Genomic DNA, 19141 nt, shown 5'->3' on the forward strand with positions numbered 1-19141 from the left:
TCAGCAGATTACCTCAATTTGGAGATTTTCGAGTGGCTAAATCTGGAAGACATTAAATTGCGATTTATCGAATTCCAATCAAGTTCGATATGGAAACAAAAATTTGTTGATTTGAGAAATGATTTGGAAATAATTGAAAGTGATCTATTAACGAACATCTTACATATAAAACACTAATGTTTGTACGTATGTATATATGTGCCAGTTCGTGGTTGGGTGGTCGTTGGTTGGGTCCGTCGTTGGTTGGGTGGGAACAACACGTTCGATTTATTTATTTTGCGCAGGGGGCGCAGCCAGATGGGGCCCGCCGAAGGGGGCGCAGCTCCTAATAAAATAAATAAATATATTTTAATATATTTTTTTTAAAAAAGTTTTAATTTTTTTTTTTTGAGGGGCAAAGCCGGGTAATAAAGCTAGTAATTAATAAAAAGGCAGAAGAAGCAATAGTGAGAACTTGGAACGCTGTTCGGAAATCTTAAGCGATTTAAAAAAAACTAGCGAGGGCAATATTATCAACTTTCTCTTCTACATATACTTGTAAGTCATTATTTTCAGAAGTGAATTTTATAAAATGTAGTTTAAAAAATAGAATGAAATCCAATTGGTCGTGTGTATTACTAAAAGTGACGAAATATGAACCAGATATTAAGAATTTGTCATCGAATGTACAACAGCAAAAATCTCATGGATAAATAACTGATATGTATTTTTATTGATTATGACTTTATTTTTAAGAAACTCTATTGTATTTTTAGCTCGTAAATAAAATCATTTTTTATTTTTTCAATTTTTTCAATTTTTTTTTACTGCTTGGGCACGCCACACAATCGAGAAATAATATTTGAGGATTTTTAATACGCGGACTCAAAAAGGTTCTCCTTCCCTGTGATAGGATAATGATTTCATGATTATTCGTTTTATGTGATAGGATAATGATTTCGCGTGAAAATATACATTGCAGCTAAATAACAAAAATTGGTGAAATCGTCAATCGACCAGACATACAGAACGTATCGGTCGTCGGTGTGGTTTGGACCGGTTCAGCATGGAGGTGGAACTTTTCGTTACAGAGATGACGTTTGATGAAAATGTGTAACGGTTTCTGGTCGGAAAGTTCACGGAAAACTCGTCAGTGATCCAAAATTTGGGATTTGTGAGTCTTACAAGTTAGTGTAATGATATATCAGATGATAGTATAAGTTCGTGCCTGTTTGCAGTTAAAAAAAGTATGAAAATCAGCCACGATCTTATGCTACAAATGCACAATGCTTTAACTTTAATTTAGGCTTTTAAATAAGACATTTCTTCATCATCTATATATTTTTTGTGCTTTCATAATAAAACTTTCATAATAAGGATTTTGATTTTTGATTTTTTAAATGCTTTTTAATATTATGAAATTATGTTCACAATACATCTTATATCTATTTTAATAGCTACTGATCTACTGATCATTTTACAATTTAATTTAATTTGGTTAGTAATCATAGTATTATATAATTCTAATGTTAATCTACAGCATAATAGGAAAAAGAGCTCAAAAACCTATTTACAATCCTTATAATAAGGATTGAAAATATGTATACAAAGCGCTTTTATTTTATTGAAATCATTAAATTCAATGTCCTGAATCGCTATACTATAATTAAAAGTTTTTTCTGCGATATTGAGTAATTCATAAGGTTGACTTATAATAATCTTGTAAAAGTTGCATTTCGAAACACATTATTCGCTTTTATATGCGTTTCGAAATGTTTAATAATAATATCAAAATTTTACAACTCTGACAAATTTGTATATAAAACTAATTTTACGAAACATTACAGGTTTATCCACTCAATTTTGTAATAATTTATTACAAAATTAATATTACTTCATGGAGACATCAACGCGTCAGTAGTATTTACCCAGTTGGATTTTCACAATATTATTTGGAGATTTTTCCCCAATTAATAATATTTGAAAAGAAAACGATTTTATTTGTTCGAACTGTCCATCTTTCAAACCAAATATATAATTTCGAAAGAGACTTTGTATGTAAGTATGTATGTAAGAAAATATGCAATGTTGGTTGGGAACTTCGAATACAAAACAAAGTTTCTATGGCGATAATTCAATAGGTTGAATTATTTATATTTTTCGATTCAAATAAATTTAATAAAAAAACAAATGAATATTTAATATTAGGTTCGCCATGTTTAAGCTGTTTATATTACAAATACTGCGCGAAGCCGGGTAAAACAACTAGTGTTTAATAAATAGAAAGTACTAGTTGTTTTACCCGGCTTCGCTTAGTGTTTGTAATACATATAAACAGCTTAAACATAACGAATCTAATAGTAAATATTCATTTGTCTTTTTATTAAATTTATTTGAATCGAAAAAAAAATCCGTTCCACGACATACATATGGTCCAATGATATAAGATCCATGATATGTGTGTGCATGTATAAAACAGGATATATATAATTTCATTTATTTATTTATTTATTACTTTGGGAAATGTGGCATAGCCGAAAATCCAATTTTATACTTTCCAATGATGCCGTTATCAGCATACAGGATAACTAGGCAAAGTTTACTTTAAGAATTTTTGACTTCATATTTCCAAAAAATATTCAGTATTACTACAAAAGTCGTTTTTGTATTGATTCATTATTATTTTCATTTATTTGCTTTACACCCTATATATAAATATTACTTGTATCACAAAAAAATTAATACCGATAGTTGAATATTAGCTGAGATAAACAATAAAATATAGACTACCCCTTTTTTCAAAAAAATACCTTGGGATTCTTCGCTTGTACCTTGGTAAATAGTAGCTTGGGATTAAAATGGTTAAGTTTGTACATTTATAAATTGTACAGATTATAATTTATTTTTTGTTATATTCAAATAGTGGTGACATATTGAGTAGAATGGTTTTTTCCAATTTCATAAAGTACCGTTTCAACAATGAAATCAGATAAATTGGAAAACTGATAGGAAACGATCGACTTCGAGTCACAAACATCCAAGTTTAACCAGCAGCACTGCAGATAATACTTGGAATAAATTATTTTCAATCGAAGTCAACCCACGGGACTGAACCGGGCACCTCTCGGTGATTAGCATTTACGCAACCACCAAGCTATGCTGCTGGCTAATTTAATTTTCCTTTCTTACGCTTTTTGGCTGAACCTATCCAGCACATTATAGAACGGTAGACTATATAAAATAATAATAAATGTATACTAACCGTATATTAAATGTGTTATTCATAATATATACATACATATATAAACGGACGCGATATATGTGGGTATGTGGCGGATGGGTCGACCAGTATGAAGATTTCAAAAAAGCAAATTTTAGAATACCAGGAGTATATTTTGTGCCTAGATATATTTAATAAAATAAATACACGCGAACGAGGCGCACAACCAACCAGCGTGAAGTGGTCCACGTGGACTAAAACGTTTGACCAATTAGAGCAACGACGACACGTTCTGACCAATGGGTGCATGCACTATAGGGATGTGGCGTGACGAGCGGAGAAGTGGGGTAGCGGGAAGCCCGAGCGCCTGACATATGCTCCTGATATTGAGCGCTGAGTAACGTCAGCGTCAGATGCGCTGCGCGGGAGCGTACACACATACACACATCCTCGAAGACACACACACACACACACACACACACACACACACACACACACACACATTCGTTCAACATTTTGAACGGGTGAACGGCGCATTAATATAAATTACCTTACTCTATATTTAAATATAACATATAACTTAATTTTAATTCGTGTATCAATTCCTTTCCGAAGCCACCCGTTGAAATCAACGGGCACAACTCTAGTTAACTATATGTACCATTTCAATAGAGACCTATTTGCAACATTAGAATAGTCCTCATTTGATTATTTTGATATCCCAATATACACATATCTCAAATGTTGACATTAGGGACGTACAATCTAATCTAAGAAATACAAAATAATCTAAGCAGATGTACGTGTGTCACCTTTGAGTAATTCCTTTCATGGTACCTTTGATAGAAATGTACATATGTACATATGTAAAAAAAAATATGTACTTTGGTCTAATATCCACACGTAAATACTCAACCTTTTTCCGATATTGTTTCAATGCTCAATAGCTCATTTCAGAAATGTCTGGACCAGTCCATTTTTATTACAAGCCTCTTCTATACTTCACTTCTTTAAATAATGGATTGCTAAACATATGCTGTGGGTCTCGACGTTTGAGAGCAGTATGTGTTGCATCATTACTTCTTCCGTCCATCTACTTATTCACCAATGCTCCACAATATAGGTACACTCCGTTAGCTCATATGTTCGAAGCTACTGGACCAGCTCAACCAGGCGAAGGTACATAAAATTAATAGATCGCATTCCCAAAGTATTTGAACATCTCGGCAAACAAGCAAAATTCAAACATACATATAAATTTCCTCCATTTATAAATTTATATGTTGTTTCAGAGACAATCCCACCTGGATATTTGATTTGGTCTCCCGTCTGCCGAATTCCTGATATAGATCCATTAGAAGAGAGCTCAATGCGAATATTTAAATATAAAGAATACGTGCCTTGCTCAAATCATCGTATAACCTACGTCATTGATGACCAAGACGGACACGGGGTGCTCTATATCAATAGTTCTGCATTGGATGAACCTTTGGCCAACCATGAATACATATCATGCTGTTATTCAAATGTGACGAGACCTAAAATTCCTGTAAATGCTGATACAAAAATAGTGTAAGTGCTAAAAACGTAATGGGAAGCTCAGTATAAATGTATGAACATATTTTGAATAAATTTTGGGTACGACTTAACGGTGCATTTAAAAAGCAGTTTTGCTCATTCAAACGAATCATTTGCGCATTAGAATAAAAAAGTTGTGCATTAAATACATTTAATTCTGTTGAATAAAAAATATTGCATTGCCCGCATTTGATATTAAAATGCTGACCTAATTAAAACAATGTAATTATAATTTTTCGAATGATCAATTGATTTTTTTATATTTTATATGTATTTATTAGAGGTTTTTAATCTTATGTCATCATTTATTAAGTGTACAAATATTATATTAAAAAAACATAAGACATTTTATTGGTTCTTTTGTTATATAATCTAACTATAATTTTTAGTTTATCTATGTACATATGTACATGTGTACGTAGTAACAATAGATGTATTTTTGTGATCATGAAAAACCTACATAAATTTTTTTTTTTTTTACAACAATATTTCACTATTTTATTTTGACCTTTTAAATCATTTTTATTTTCTTGATGTTTGATGTGTATAATATTTATAGTGATTTTAAGAAATGAAAAAAATTTGAATGAAATCCGACAACCAGAAGTCGAACTTTTGTCTTGTGTAAGTTTCCCTATATTTGCGCTCAATTTGTATCGAAAATGCTCTCATAGCCAGCATATGTTTAATTATCGAATTTTGTTTTGTAACCTTCTTATATTCCTCAAATACATAGATAAAGTCTTGGGTTGGTCACATCCGAAATATTTTCTACTTTGCTGTTTTTAAATATGTATATGTATGTACATATTAGCAATTATTTTTAAATTGTACATTTATTTTTTCAAACTATATCTACATATAATTAATTCACACAAATTTTTTGAAACGCTTACGATAAGTGCGAATTTGTTTTATAAATTGCGCATTTAAATTGTCTCCATAAATTTTCAGGAAATCAACGTGTATTGAATTCAACTCCTCGACAATACTTTTGGATACTGAAGAATTTGTTGTTACAAAGTGTATTATTAAAAATAGAAAATTGTCGAAAGAAATATTCGAGGATGCTCATACAAACGTACAAGTCGTCAAAGAATTGAGCCAGAGATCTAAAGCCTTAAGTCAAAATCTTACAAACAATCCTTGGAATATTCTCATCATAGGAATAGATACATTATCCAGGATTAATTTAGCTAGAGCAATGCCCAAAACTCACAATTTTTTAACAAAAAATTCATGGATTGATTTTCAAGGGTACAATAAGGTATCTTGTACATATAGGAAACATTGTCATATGTATTATTTTTTAAGCTTTAAACTGATATTTCGTTACTTTCAACCAGATTGATGACAACACTTATCCCAATCTGATGGCTTTCCTCACCGGTCGCAATCAAACTCGAGCAAGGATACGGTGTGATCGAACTGGAAAATTCTCACCAGATAACTGTGACTTCGTCTGGAAGCGATACGAAGAAGCTGGATATGTGACTGCTTATGGAGAGGACTATGTTGGAATTGATACATTCGGAAAACCATTGCACAAAGGATTCAACCGACAGCCGACCAACCACTACATGAGGCCACTATTCAAGGCTTCTGAAAAATTTACCAAAACACCAAGTGGAAATAAATTACACTGCACCGGTGGAGTGACTTCTGGTGAAGCGCTTTTCAACTATGCATTAGATTTTGCCAAGAAGTATGAAGATCATCCTTTCTTTGGCTTATTCTGGGCCAACACTTTCAGTCACGACGATGTAACATCTCCATCAAGAATGGACAGCAAAATGTTGAATTTTTTTGAACGACTGAAGACATCTGGTACTTTGAATAGAACAATAGTACTTTTTATAAGTGATCATGGAATTCGATTTGGAAAGTTGCGGGCTACCTTGACGGGCTATTATGAAGAACGGTTGCCTGCTTTGTACATGTGGTTCCCACTAAAATTTAGAGAACTACATCCAGCAGCTTATAATAGTATTCTTGTGAATACAAAACACTTAACTTCACCTTATGATGTTTATATGACACTGCAAGATGTCTTGCATATGTCAATGAAGACGGGAGGTGTGTCGAGTCCGAGTGAGGCATGCTCTTCGTGCCAAAGTTTATTTCATCCTGTGCCGTGGAATAGAACGTGTGAAGATGCTGGTATATTAGCTCATTGGTGCACATGTAGTCCACTTAAATCATTGCCTATAAATCATGAAATCGGCATGCGAGCTATACAATATGTGTTCGACGTTGAAATCGAGAAGATTTTGAGTGCAGTGAATAAAATTGATTGTCGCATCTGTGCCAAATTAGGTATCGGTAATGTTTTGAGTATTCGTGTTTACGATTATTTGAACTCGAATAGTTTCGACGATTATTTGTTAGTCTTTTCCACGTCTCCCGGTAATATGTTGTATGAGACTACGGTGAGGCACCACTTAAAGTCTGATCAATTTGTGATGAATGGTATTATCAGTCGTTTGACTGGTTATGCAGGAAAAGGACGTTGTGTGAAAACAGACTATTTGAAGAAATATTGCTACTGCACTAAAAAATGCAATTCGTAGAAGGCAATGTTATATTATGTCGTATTTATTAAAATATTATTTATTGTTAATAGATTTGTACTGTTGATACTGCTAAAAAAAACAATTAAAAATATAGTAAAAATTGATTTTTTTGTATTAATAGTGTATTGTTGGTTTCAACACAAAGGTGTATTTACAAAAACTCCTGTTCAAGCAGACGAGAAGTATAATAAACGTCAAACAACCCGAAAATGTTGAAATTAGAAACGCGTTGTATACGATATTTTATCTCCAACGTAATGGCAGACGATACATTAACGTATATTCATGACCAAAATGAGCAATATGGCAAAGTATGAAAACGATCGGATATGAGATAAGAGATATAAATAAAGGAGGTTAGTAAAAATGATTTCTTAAACAAAGACCATGTGAAACGTAAAGGAAGTTAGTAAAAAGTCCGCTTCGGTTAAGTGTGGATTGGTAGAATAAAATAGACCCGTATATTTATATCAAAAGTTCAAGTATGTATTATAATTATGCATAAATATAAAAAAAAATATTATTTATTTGTCAGGGATTTTATAAACGTCGTATAAAGAAAAAGCGCAAGCAATGTCTACTGTTTGAAAATATCCATACTTCTCGGAAAGTTTTAAAAAGATTTGTAGAGTTAATTGCAAAATTTGTTTACAATCTAGCAATCGCATCTTTGCTTAGGTAGTAAAAGAACCACTCATATTCGTTTGGTTGATGTTTGTGCCAGATGTTTAAAAATATGCACTCTTTCTGGTCGAAAGTATTCGAATGGCAAATAATTGTTAATGTTTTTTTATTACTCTATCCGGCCTTATCTTCCCTAAGACCACGCTCCGATAAAAAGAAATCATTCTGCGTGGGAATCGGCAAAATACAAAATTACTCAAGGCTAATTTAGATTTTAAGCCCCCAGGGTGCCGGAGGCGTCTGGGGGCGCGTGGGGCGAAGCCCCCAGGACACACACACACACACACACATTCATTCATAATTTCGAACGGGTTGGACTGCTAAGTTTATAATGTGCCACTTTTATTACGATTAATATTACGTGCGGGTGTTCTATAAATTACCTTACATTATACATTATACTACATATAACCCCCCCCCCCCTCCCCCACTACAACGCTTCCCGGCGTTTCGATTCCCATACTGCTCCCGTCGTTTGTCACATATTTATATGCATATTTACCGACAGTCCGTTTTTATATATTATATATTAAGATTTCCCAGAGACAACTAATATTCAAACTTCCACCGCTTCTCTGGCAATTTGGTCAGCACACTTTATTATAAGAAAATTCTATTGATCATTCAAATAAGTGAATATGATAAATTTGTTATTTTATTTTATTTTTAAGTAATTGTAAAATAACTTGTTCATTATTGTTAAGTTATTAAAAAAAATACACCAAACTATTTTTATGTAAAAAACGAAATTTTGAATTAAATTTGAATAAGATTTACAAAAGAAAAATGTAATGTTTTCATTATTTATTTTTAGTTCTTAAAAATTAAGCTTTAAATTGGATTTTTCTCAATTTTCAACATAATTGTAATGTACTTGCTAAATGTGCGTGAATAATATATTTGGCAGTTAATATTTTTTTCGTAGGTAATTAGGCATACATATATGTATACATGGGCTCGGTGATTATTCCGCAAAAAGCGATCTCCTACACAATAAAATCTTGATCCCAAAACATCTGGCTCCCAAAAACTCCAGCAATCGAAAGCTAACCATACGAAATATTGTACTAACGAGAACTCGAATGCCAAATATTACGTATTGGCGATTTTTGTGGCGATGATTGCCGTGCACGTGATCACAATTTGCGTAATAATCCGTTTACCATGTATGTACATACATACATATGTACATGTTATGAAAGAAATTATGATTTGTCTATTGGATTATATGAAAACTATAACAATACACTCCACATGGAATCGTTCACAAATCGATTTTCCTTGCCATTTGGAATAAAATAATACATTAACGTCAAATGATATTTCAGTAAATAATAAATAAAAATATCCATCAATTACCAGTGAAAAGTATTAAATTTGAGTATATACAAGGTATTCAGTAATGTCAGAGATATTTTATTAACTGTATTTCTTCCTCTTAAATTTTATTTAAATATTTGTACAGTATATAAATATATGTATGTATGTATGTGTACTTGTTACTGTACTAAATTGAAGCTTATCAAGAGAGTACACAAACTTTATTTAAAATACATATACCTTTCAAAGCATCACTTAAATCTGTAGTTGAATCACTTATTTTCAAAGGAGACGTATTATAACAGTAAATGGATTATTCCACAAAAAACGATCTCGCGCAAGTCACTAAAATCTCGATCACGAAATATCTGGCACTCGAGTTTTCGTTAGTATAGGTACAAGATTTCACATTAATAGGTTTCGATTGATGGGGTTTTTGGGTGCCAGATGTTTCGTGATCGCGATTTTAGTGACTTGTGCGAGATCGCTCTTTGCGGAATAATCATCGAACCATTATAACTAAGGATAGACGCTCGGTTTCTATTTCCCAGGAAAGAAGGTTTGCCTATTGTGAATTTATATTAAGTCTTACTAAACTAGAGAGCAAAAAAAAGATTGACAATAGTGAACCCAATTTTTCGTCCAAATAGAAACCGACCGCCTATATTTAATTATGGTTCGGTGATTATTGCCCACAAAGCGCTCGCCCAAAAGTCACTAAAATCACTTATAATGGAACATCTGGCAGCTGAAAATTCCATCATACTAACGATAACTATTGTTGCGTAGGGGTGGGTGGAGGATCTAAGTAAAAGGCCAAAGTCGTTTCACAGCATTTATTGATGATTAAGGAGATAAACGCACTGACAGTACTCCGTCCAGAATGTCTTGATATCGCTTAAGTACCTCCTTATAACTAGTCACCGGAGCCTGAGGGGGCCGTGTATTGTTCAAAGGTTGTAAATGCATTGTTAAAGGTTTGCCGAACAATGGATAGCACTGTGACTATCCTACCTCTACTTATAACAGACAGGTAGCTCAGGGCATCTTCGACGTCCGGTTACTTTGTTCCGTCATGTACTCGGATGTGCAGTCCCACGCGTTGGCGTTGTCAGTTCTAAGAACTCCCCAGGAATGCGACCGAGTGCCACTATCGCCGCTAAGTGCATTCATTGTTTAGCCGATTTGCACATAAGCCTGGAGATAATCCTCGAAACCAATGATAACGGTGGCTCCTTTTTTAGCATACGTTACACTATCATACTAACGAGAATTCGAGTGCCAAATATTCCGTATTCGCGATTTTCATGGCAAAAATTGTATTTTGGGCGATCACAATGTGCGTATTAATCCAATTAACCTTAATTATAAACAACAAATTTATAAAAAAAACTATGAACTAAAGTCAGGCCGAGTTTTAGCGTGCTACGACTAATGTCACTGTCAAACTCGCACACTAAAGATTTTCCACAAACGTCAAGCGAATTGTGAATATCAAAAAAAGTATTTATTTATTAATTAGAAATATTTTTCTTAAAATTATAATCAATGTACCAAGACTAAAAGATTTGACAGTTGTCAGACAGAGTTGAGAGTCATCGCTCACACTTGAAGTACCGTTAAGTGTTTTAGGTATGACGTCATTGTTTGTTTTTTTTTTATGCACCGTCTATTTGTAATTTGTCTCTTTCACTTCAGTTGAATCTCGACTCTCGATCATGCATGAACAGTGAAGATGGACCCGGACAGCTCTTCCAGGGACTGCAATCCCTACTGGCAAGCGGTGAAAGTTTTTGCAGCACCTCTAGCCATACCAATTATACTTTTCAAAGCATATAAATTCTTCTCAGCTGCGGTAAACGAGTCTCTTCAAGATAAGGTATACAAGTTTTAATTTAAGTTTTTTTTTGTGTATCATTATTTTATAAATTGGTTCTATCAGTTTCAACTACATCAGATATATTAGATCTAAGAAAATTACATCAGATTAACCTTTGACACTGCTTATATTTTTTTATAATACAATCGGACTTTGCATAGATGTATTTTTTTCTGCTTTCCAAAGGTTGTAACAATGTTTCAAATCATTTATCGAGTCAGTTAAATGTTTATTAAGCTTTTTGTTGAGTGTTTAATTCAGCTATAGATATATGGCTGTATTAAAAAATCACAAAACTTAATCTCTTGTCACTACATATGTAACTAGATAAGATAGAAAAGAAAATTTAATGTTGAAATGACATACATGTTTCAAATCATTTATTGAGTCAGTTAAGTGTTTATTAAGCTTTTTGTTGAGTGTTTAATTCAGCTATAGATATATGGCTGTATTAAAAAAGGCTTGTTACTACATATGTAGTAACAAGAGATTAAGATACGGTAGAAAAGAAAATTAAATGTTGAAATTAGGACATACATGTGTACACGATTTTTTTACGTGAATGTGCTAAAAATTTTCTGTTTGACGAACAAGGTTATAAAAGTCACTATACAAATATTTAAACAAATACAATATCTTACTTCAAATAAATAACCCTAATTGTGATAATTGTATTAAATAAAATTTTTCAATAATATGTTCTTTATATGTAAGATTAAACAAAGTTCCCGTTGACTTTTGTGTGTTCATCTTAATAATAATAACTAATACTGTGACGAGAGCAAACCGTTATATTTATTTTAAGGTAGTATTGATTACCGGCGCGAGTTCAGGCATCGGCGAGGCCATAGCTCACAAATTTTACCTGCAAGGATGCAAGATCATTCTGTCAGCTCGCCGCATCGACGAGCTCAACCGAGTCAAAGACGACCTTATTCGCTTGGAGGCCGTAAGTAATAATATCACATAACATTCACCGAGACGATCGTTACCAAATTGTACCATATCAATACAGAAAACACCAGTCCACACTCCGACAGTCATGCAGATAGATCTCAACGATCTGGACAGCTTCCCGGAGTACGTAAATAAAATCCTATCAACTTTTGGCCACGTGGACATATTGATAAACAACGGGGGAATTGGATTTCGAGGAAGCGCTGTAAACACCACAATGGACGTCGATATGAAGATCATGACCGTGAATTACTTTGCACAAGTAGCTCTCACTAAAGGTATGCTCCGAGCCTGTGATAAATCAAGTTTCACTATGCTCTAATGGCGTTTGATTTCAGCCATTTTGCCGCACATGATGAAGAGAAGATCCGGCCATATTGTGTACATGAACTCCGTCCAAGGCAAAGTCGGCTTACCGAGACGATCAGCTTACGCTGCTTCGAAGCATGCTCTTCAAGGTTTCTGCGATTCTTTGAGATCCGAAGTACAACGGTTTAACATCAAAATATCGACGATTTGTCCTTCATATGTTCTCACACCGTTGTCGGCTAATGCGTTAAATGAAAAAGGAAACACTAATAAAGGTTAAAGTGCAAATGTTGACTTGCCAATTAGACATTTTAAAAATTGTATACTCATACCCTAATATATTGTCATTATACAATAGTTTGGCTCAATTTGTATAAATGACTTTTGGTCTGAGTGTTCCGCTAATGATTACTTTGTTTCTTTTTTTTTTAGAGAGCGAGACAAAAGCGGTTTTGACCGCTGAAGAAGTCGCCGATGCACTTCTCGATGCTGTTGTATCTAAAAAGAACGAAATTATACTAGGGCCGTTCCTGCACCGATTTGTGGCCGTTTATAGAAATGTGTTAATGTCGGCTTATTTCAAAACGATGTCCAAGTTCGAAGATGATTATGTAAAAAAAGAAATGGGCGAAAGTTAACTCAGGACATTTAGATAATTTGAAGCGTTTTAAAATAATAATTTCACGGAAAGGCTGTATAAATGCTACTGTTGAATGAATATGGTATTGTGTGTGATTGAATAAGTTGTGTAAAACATTTTTTTCTTAAATGCAATTAGAGATATGAAATAAACACACGTGTAGTGTTTGTTATTTTTTTTTATTTGTTTCGTTGGCACTAATACGCGCCTTATTTGAGCAAACATTTTTGAAGTAAATCCAGAAATGTAAATTTTTTTTCAAATTTATAAGTAAACACTAAGAAGCAAATTCAACAATTCCTAAATTTTATATTTTATTTTTTTTTAGAATTGATTTATAAATTTAACTAACAGCAAGATACTTTAAATAAGAAAATATGGATTTGCACCTCGTCGGGTGGGTATTTAAAATCTTATTGCCTCTGCTAGGTGTTGTTACTTTACATTTATAGATTTCGCTATTAACAGAAATATTCTTATAAAAATATATAGATTTAAGATTCACGCTACAACAATTATATACATATACAAATCTTGAATTAGAACATCGTCAATACAAAATACATATATAAACAAGTTCAAAGAGAGAAATGCCAGATTGAATGTAATCATGATAACTTTATGCAACAGCTTTGAAACAAAATTTTCAAAACTAGACATCTCCCATTATTTTAATTACAAATTATAAATAAATTATAGTTAATTAAATAAAATTAGTTGCAATCGCAGGAGTTGTGTTTCAACAGAGAATCAATCGGAGCGAACATCTAAACAGTTTACAAAAATAAAATGACTTAAAAATATTGTCGAATTATAAAAAAAAAATCACATTTATCATATACATATAAATCGTGTTCCCTTTAAAAAAAAAACAAATTTACTTTTATCAATTATTAAAGTCTTAACAATTTCTAAACATAATAACAATATAAAAAACACTTTCAGAAGGATAGAGGGTACTCTAAATGTATTATTTCAATCTATTACAAACCTTCGTATACATCTGATGCAAAATTATATCAGTGTTTCTCAAAAATCTATCAACATTTTAAATGAAATTATATATAAATGCGTTTCAATTCAATTTACACACTTGCTAACCCATATTCGCATACATAACTATTGCCGCAATGTAAAAATATGATTAATTCAAATAAAGTATCGTTCATTGCCTTCACGTTTAACATAAAAAATAACCCTTCTGCGAAATTGCAGAATATATATATATATATATATATATATATATATATATATATATATATATATATATATATATATATATATATATATATATATATATATATATATATTTAAAATTGCATATCGACGAATTAACACCTAGTAAAATTCACAGATACAAGGGATATCAGTCAAGATTGGATACTTTACATTGAAATGTACAAGAAACGGGTTACAGTGTGACTTTAAAATTGGGCAAAGTGACTTTATTGAATTAAAAAGACCAAAAAGTGGCAAAATACTGCTATCCTACGAAAGGTGGAAGCGCTACCGTTTTAAAACGCTACAAGATGAAGTTTACGGTTTCTATTTCAATATCTTATAGACCCTCCACAGGCAGACGAGTGCCGCCGCAATTGAAATGGAACAGTGGAGAGCTATTTTCTTAGTGTTATCGGTTCGGACTAAGATGAGCGGCGTGGCTGATGACAATTCCGCTAATACTGGCAAATACCGCTTCGGATTCGTTTCCTTTTGATATCTGCAACACGGATCCGTCTGCCAGGATAATGTGTAACAACTAGTGCAGAGCATTGAGAGTATTCCGAACGGAGCGCACGCTAGCGGCTTACAAACGGCCCCTGAAAACATTCAAGATCAATTATCGAGTCTGTGTTTAGTTGCATAACTCACGGCGAGGATGTGTTGATGTTGTATACCGGTGATAATACTCGCTATCCCACTATATACGGCTATTTTGTGCAGGGCGTTGCCGACGATGATCCAACGTTGGGTCACCTCGGCCAATCGTTCGGGTTCTATCACAATTACGGCACAGCCCGCCTCTAAGGCGTGTTCCAGTTCCATTTCGAATTTGACCAGAAAGTTTTCACTGTCGTATACCTCTCGTATGACGGCCACATTTGATGAGCGGAGATCGCTGAAATTTTCAATGTCAGAATATTAATTTCATACCAAACGAGAGCGGTTACTATAGTGATAATTTTTCAGGAAGAATATATACACATTTTTGTTTCAATATACATTACTTGAAAAATGAATAAAAAACAATATCTAAGTTTCAATATATGTATGTAGTTTTCTTTTCAAACACCACTTATGTTATTGATAATAATAAATTTTTGAAAAACAGTTCTAATATAGTGAAAAAATCGAACTTATTTTCAGTTTTTATCGTCACATATATAATATCGCTATTCTGTGTGTATGTGTGTGCATCAGCGATAACGCTCGCCATACTATAATAGTCGTTTCGATTCGACATAGTAATGTAATAATAATAGGAGGACCCGTACGAACAAATAATTGTTGTCAATATTACGCGGTACATCTCTTTAAATACGCTACAAAGCACGGAATACAATCGGATCAATCCACTTATAAAAATGTATCCCGTGTTGTTAATTGTGGGTTTTTGAATTCATTGTGCAATTTTTATTGATGCTTGCCCATCTTGCGAGTAATATAAACAAATGGAGAAGTTTTTATCGGACATACGTCGAGCACCAAACATCAAATACGACTGATGCTAAAATTATTTAGGATTGTCTGTGGACAATCGTCACTTGACAACAATATGACGCCCAGAACCACTTCTATTCATATAACATTTCTCTGCATATGTACGTCACAACCAAAACGTACGAATATAATAAAAAAAACTTATTTTTTTCCTGAAAAACTTCTTTCGTTTGCTACCAATGTTTCCTCTAGGCGGCTAATAGACGACGCTAAGTCTCTGAGCATTTAACGCCATCTATTGAAAATTTATTTAATTAATTAATTTTTCTATTAGTGTTTTATATTGTTTATATGTAGGTAGGTAAGTAGTTTTTACTATATTTTTTTTCATATTAAACAATTAAATATATTTAAAAGTTATTTGGATCGAACGTGTGCGGATTGAACACAGGATCGACACATTTCTTTTAATTAATTGCCATAACTCATGCGATGATATTCCATCGGGCACAATACTAGTTTGTATATAAACCACATATGTATATACTCGAATAGTAACAATACGCCTTTCGAACGTTGCATACATACATACGTATACGTGACAATAATATGCAAACGGACTAAACAAACAAGAATATAATTACAAGTTGTTTTTATGGTATAAAAAAAAAATCGATTTAAAAAACGGCAACTGTTTTGTTTGGAAAGTTCAATAGTATTAAATGTCAGCTGTGTGACGCACAACGACCGTGACTTTGGGGTCGTTGACAGGTTTATATAATAGGCGACCGGACAATGCGACGTTGAAGAAATGGTTTGTGGGGGTCGCGGGGGGCGCAGGCCGAGGGGGCTGACGCTCCGGGGGGTCGCTGGACACTTACGCTGGTTGGGGGGCCACTCCAAGTGGGGGGGCCAGGGGGTGTAGCGGGAGCTCCGGCTCGGCAGACATCGTTGGGGCGGGGGCGCGGGGGCGGAGTGCTCGTGGGGGGGCGCAGCACCCTGTGTGATGGGGTAGGCGGGTTGGCGGGGGAAGAGAACACTTCCCCGTACGTCTCGCACTCAACTCCACTCGAACACACCGCAAACTTCAATCTCGTTTTGGCCGTAGCACGACCGTTTACGACGCCATGCATTCTGCCTGTCATTCACTGATTATAAAAGCGATTTTCTCATCTTAATTCCCATTTTAAAACTCTGCAGTATATTTATTTTATTTGAATAGTTATTTTAAAGATAATTTATTATAAAACTTATCAAATATTTTTAATTTATAACTTTTGATCCTCGTAAGTGACACTTCTCTTTTGCCAAGTTGGAGGCCAAATACAAAAGCTAATATGTGACATATTTTACATACGTATAATCATTATAAAGGTCTGTTCATACCTAGTCAGCACGTACCGACTTCAGCGGGTATCCGGCCGTACGAAAAGTATTCTTTGGTACTTTTTGTATGGGTATGTTCATTTCAACCGTCACGTTTACGCCACGGCAGGCTTACAGCAGTACCCGACATTTCCTGTTCATACCTTACAGCAACATCCGTCAACGTATCGTATCCGTCTTTTTGGCCATCGTAGAGATATACACGCGAATTTGTACGTGCCATGAGTCTGCCGCTTTGCTGTTTTGGACCAATTACACTGAGCAACAAAAAATCACATTCTTGAGTTACCAGAGCGGAGACTAGCCAATCTTTACTAAGTTTGACCCACTGAAATCGAATATGATATTGATTTTTGTTGGTGGGTGATCGTTTACGAGATATGAGCGTTTAAAAAATCCGCGATTTTTACAGTTTTTTGGCTTTTGCGGTCTTTAACTCAAAATTTAGGATTGTTACGCTCAAAGTGAGTATTGGAATCAATAGTCAGATATTTTTCCTATTAATTGTTATATTTCATTGCTTTAAAATACTCCTAATTAATTGTCTAGCGAATTTTAAAAGTCAAAAATATATTTTTTTTTACGGATTTTTTTTCCGTGCTATTTTTCATTTATTTGGTAATTTTTTTATTTCACCACGTTTATAAGGATTGGTTTTCTATCTCAATATTTTTTTTATCTAAACGTACTAACTCAAGCGGTATATTTATTTAAAATTCGCTAGACAATTAATTAGAAGTATTTTAAAGCAATGAAATATAAAAATTAATAGGAAAAATATCTGACTATTGATTACAATACTCAGTTTGAGCGTAACAATCCTAAATTTTGAGTTAAAGACCGCAAAAGTTAAAAAACTGTAAAAATCGCGGATTTTTTTAAACGCTCATATCTCGTAAACGATCGCCCACCAACAAAAATCAATATCATATTCGAATTCAGTGGGTCAAACTTAGTAAAGATTGGCTAGTCTCCGCTCTGGTATTTTTTTTTTGTTGCTAGTGTTATCGATAGTGACAGTTGACAGCTGTTCAATCTTTCGACATGGTTTTGGCGCTAATAATGACTTTTTGACAATGCTTCCATAAATTTTGTAGATTTTTTGGTGATTTGTGTTTTTATTTTATCCAGTATTGTTTCAAATTGGTATCGGTTCATACGGAAATATTTAAAAAAAAATTGTCCATCATCCACAAGCTCCTTATACAGTGTCCAAAACTCTCCTTCGGTTTTTCTATTTTTTAACATGGGATGCACATCAAAACGCCTCCGTGCTTTTTTATTGCCTTCTTGAGATTCTTCTTCCAACAACAACGCGATTATACATAATCTTTCGTTCGATAAACGCCGTAACATTTTTGCTGACTTGTATTCTGACGCGTAGCTACGAATGCACGTGTATGCATTCATATTGTAAGTACTCGACAATACGACGTAAGCAATATTGCGCCGTATCGTCATGGCCTGCAATGTATAAGTAAGCCAATTTTGCCTTGCACTCGGCCAAAGTGCTGTAAACGTGATGTGACCGCGACGTGTAGGTAGATATGTAATAAAATGACATATTTGAAACGGAGTCGTGCAGTGCTGTTAAGTATGAACAGACCTTAATTCGTTCCGAAATTTTCAGTGTAAGTCGAAAACCGTGTAAGTCGAGGAATTCTTGAATTCGATATATTTGATGTGTGAACTGTATGTATGTATGTATTAATATTTTTGTATCAAGGGGCAATTGAGAAAAATAAGAATAAGTGTATAAATCTTCATGAAAGTAACATTTATTTGGTAACCGACATTGCTGAAATTTTACTGATCATGGTGAACTTGAAGATCGAGTACATAAAAGTGGAAGTGGTCGCGTTTCCATGGTTATTTAGTGCTAAATATATTTTTGTCCCTATGTGGCAACTGCACGTGCCAATAACGGCGGAAATCGGCGGATTTTTTTTTTAAAT

At 33.7% G+C, this 19141-nt stretch overlaps 3 protein-coding genes across 8 annotated transcripts; 2 read left to right on the forward strand and 1 right to left on the reverse strand.

Moving 5' to 3' along the window:
* Window positions 1-989: 989 nt before the first annotated feature.
* On the forward strand, window positions 990-7421 carry LOC143919899 (uncharacterized). Of its 3 annotated transcripts, none has more exons than XM_077442475.1 (5): window positions 990-1166; window positions 4157-4378; window positions 4492-4771; window positions 5732-6044; window positions 6124-7421. In XM_077442475.1, exons 2-5 carry the CDS (start codon window positions 4159-4161, stop codon window positions 7345-7347), a joined length of 2037 nt encoding a protein of 678 aa, XP_077298601.1. In that variant the 5' UTR covers window positions 990-1166; window positions 4157-4158; the 3' UTR covers window positions 7348-7421. The 3 variants fall into 3 exon arrangements, with proteins under 3 accessions (XP_077298601.1, XP_077298602.1, XP_077298603.1); XM_077442476.1 differs by having other exon boundaries at window positions 990-1153; XM_077442477.1 differs by lacking the exon at window positions 4157-4378.
* Window positions 7422-10736: 3315 nt separating this feature from the next.
* LOC143919604 (dehydrogenase/reductase SDR family protein 7-like) lies at window positions 10737-14001 on the forward strand. 4 transcript variants are annotated; one of them, XM_077441996.1, is made up of 7 exons: window positions 10762-10857; window positions 10930-10986; window positions 11053-11233; window positions 12039-12182; window positions 12249-12468; window positions 12529-12774; window positions 12932-14000. In XM_077441996.1, the coding sequence occupies exons 3-7, from the start codon at window positions 11090-11092 to the stop codon at window positions 13135-13137; spliced, it is 960 nt and encodes a 319-aa protein (XP_077298122.1). In that variant the 5' UTR covers window positions 10762-10857; window positions 10930-10986; window positions 11053-11089; the 3' UTR covers window positions 13138-14000. The 4 variants fall into 4 exon arrangements, with proteins under 4 accessions (XP_077298121.1, XP_077298122.1, XP_077298124.1 ...); XM_077441995.1 differs by having other exon boundaries at window positions 10737-10986; window positions 12932-14001; XM_077441998.1 differs by having other exon boundaries at window positions 10762-10972; window positions 12932-13948.
* A 465-nt stretch (window positions 14002-14466) lies between these two features.
* Window positions 14467-16876, reverse strand: Pmi (Transmembrane protein Pmi). The gene is made up of 3 exons (XM_077442000.1): window positions 16682-16876; window positions 15038-15258; window positions 14467-14959 (listed from the first exon to the last, which is right to left on the reverse strand). The coding sequence occupies exons 1-3, from the start codon at window positions 16747-16749 to the stop codon at window positions 14685-14687; spliced, it is 564 nt and encodes a 187-aa protein (XP_077298126.1). The 5' UTR covers window positions 16750-16876; the 3' UTR covers window positions 14467-14684.
* Window positions 16877-19141: the final 2265 nt, after the last annotated feature.

Source organism: Arctopsyche grandis, chromosome 12 (genome assembly GCF_051622035.1).
Source record: "Arctopsyche grandis isolate Sample6627 chromosome 12, ASM5162203v2, whole genome shotgun sequence".
Classification (NCBI taxonomy): Eukaryota; Metazoa; Arthropoda; class Insecta; order Trichoptera; family Hydropsychidae; genus Arctopsyche; species Arctopsyche grandis.

Excerpts from the sequence above, each read along its gene's own strand:
- LOC143919899 (XM_077442475.1), top strand. The coding sequence starts at position 4,159 with ATGTCTGGACCAGTCCATTTTTATTACAAGCCTCTTCTATACTTCACT. Across the intron at positions 4,379-4,491 it reads ACCAGCTCAACCAGGCGAAG|AGACAATCCCACCTGGATAT; the intron begins GTACATAAAATT and ends ATGTTGTTTCAG. Across the intron at positions 4,772-5,731 it reads AATGCTGATACAAAAATAGT|GAAATCAACGTGTATTGAAT; the intron begins GTAAGTGCTAAA and ends ATAAATTTTCAG.
- LOC143919604 (XM_077441995.1), top strand. The coding sequence starts at position 11,090 with ATGGACCCGGACAGCTCTTCCAGGGACTGCAATCCCTACTGGCAAGCG. Across the intron at positions 12,183-12,248 it reads ACCTTATTCGCTTGGAGGCC|AAAACACCAGTCCACACTCC; the intron begins GTAAGTAATAAT and ends ATATCAATACAG. Across the intron at positions 12,775-12,931 it reads AAAAGGAAACACTAATAAAG|AGAGCGAGACAAAAGCGGTT; the intron begins GTTAAAGTGCAA and ends TTTTTTTTTTAG.
- Pmi (XM_077442000.1), bottom strand. The coding sequence starts at position 16,749 with ATGTCTGCCGAGCCGGAGCTCCCGCTACACCCCCTGGCCCCCCCACTT. Across the intron at positions 15,259-16,681 it reads GGAGTGGCCCCCCAACCAGC|CGATCTCCGCTCATCAAATG; the intron begins GTAAGTGTCCAG and ends TGAAAATTTCAG. Across the intron at positions 14,960-15,037 it reads GATAGCGAGTATTATCACCG|GGGCCGTTTGTAAGCCGCTA; the intron begins GTATACAACATC and ends GAATGTTTTCAG.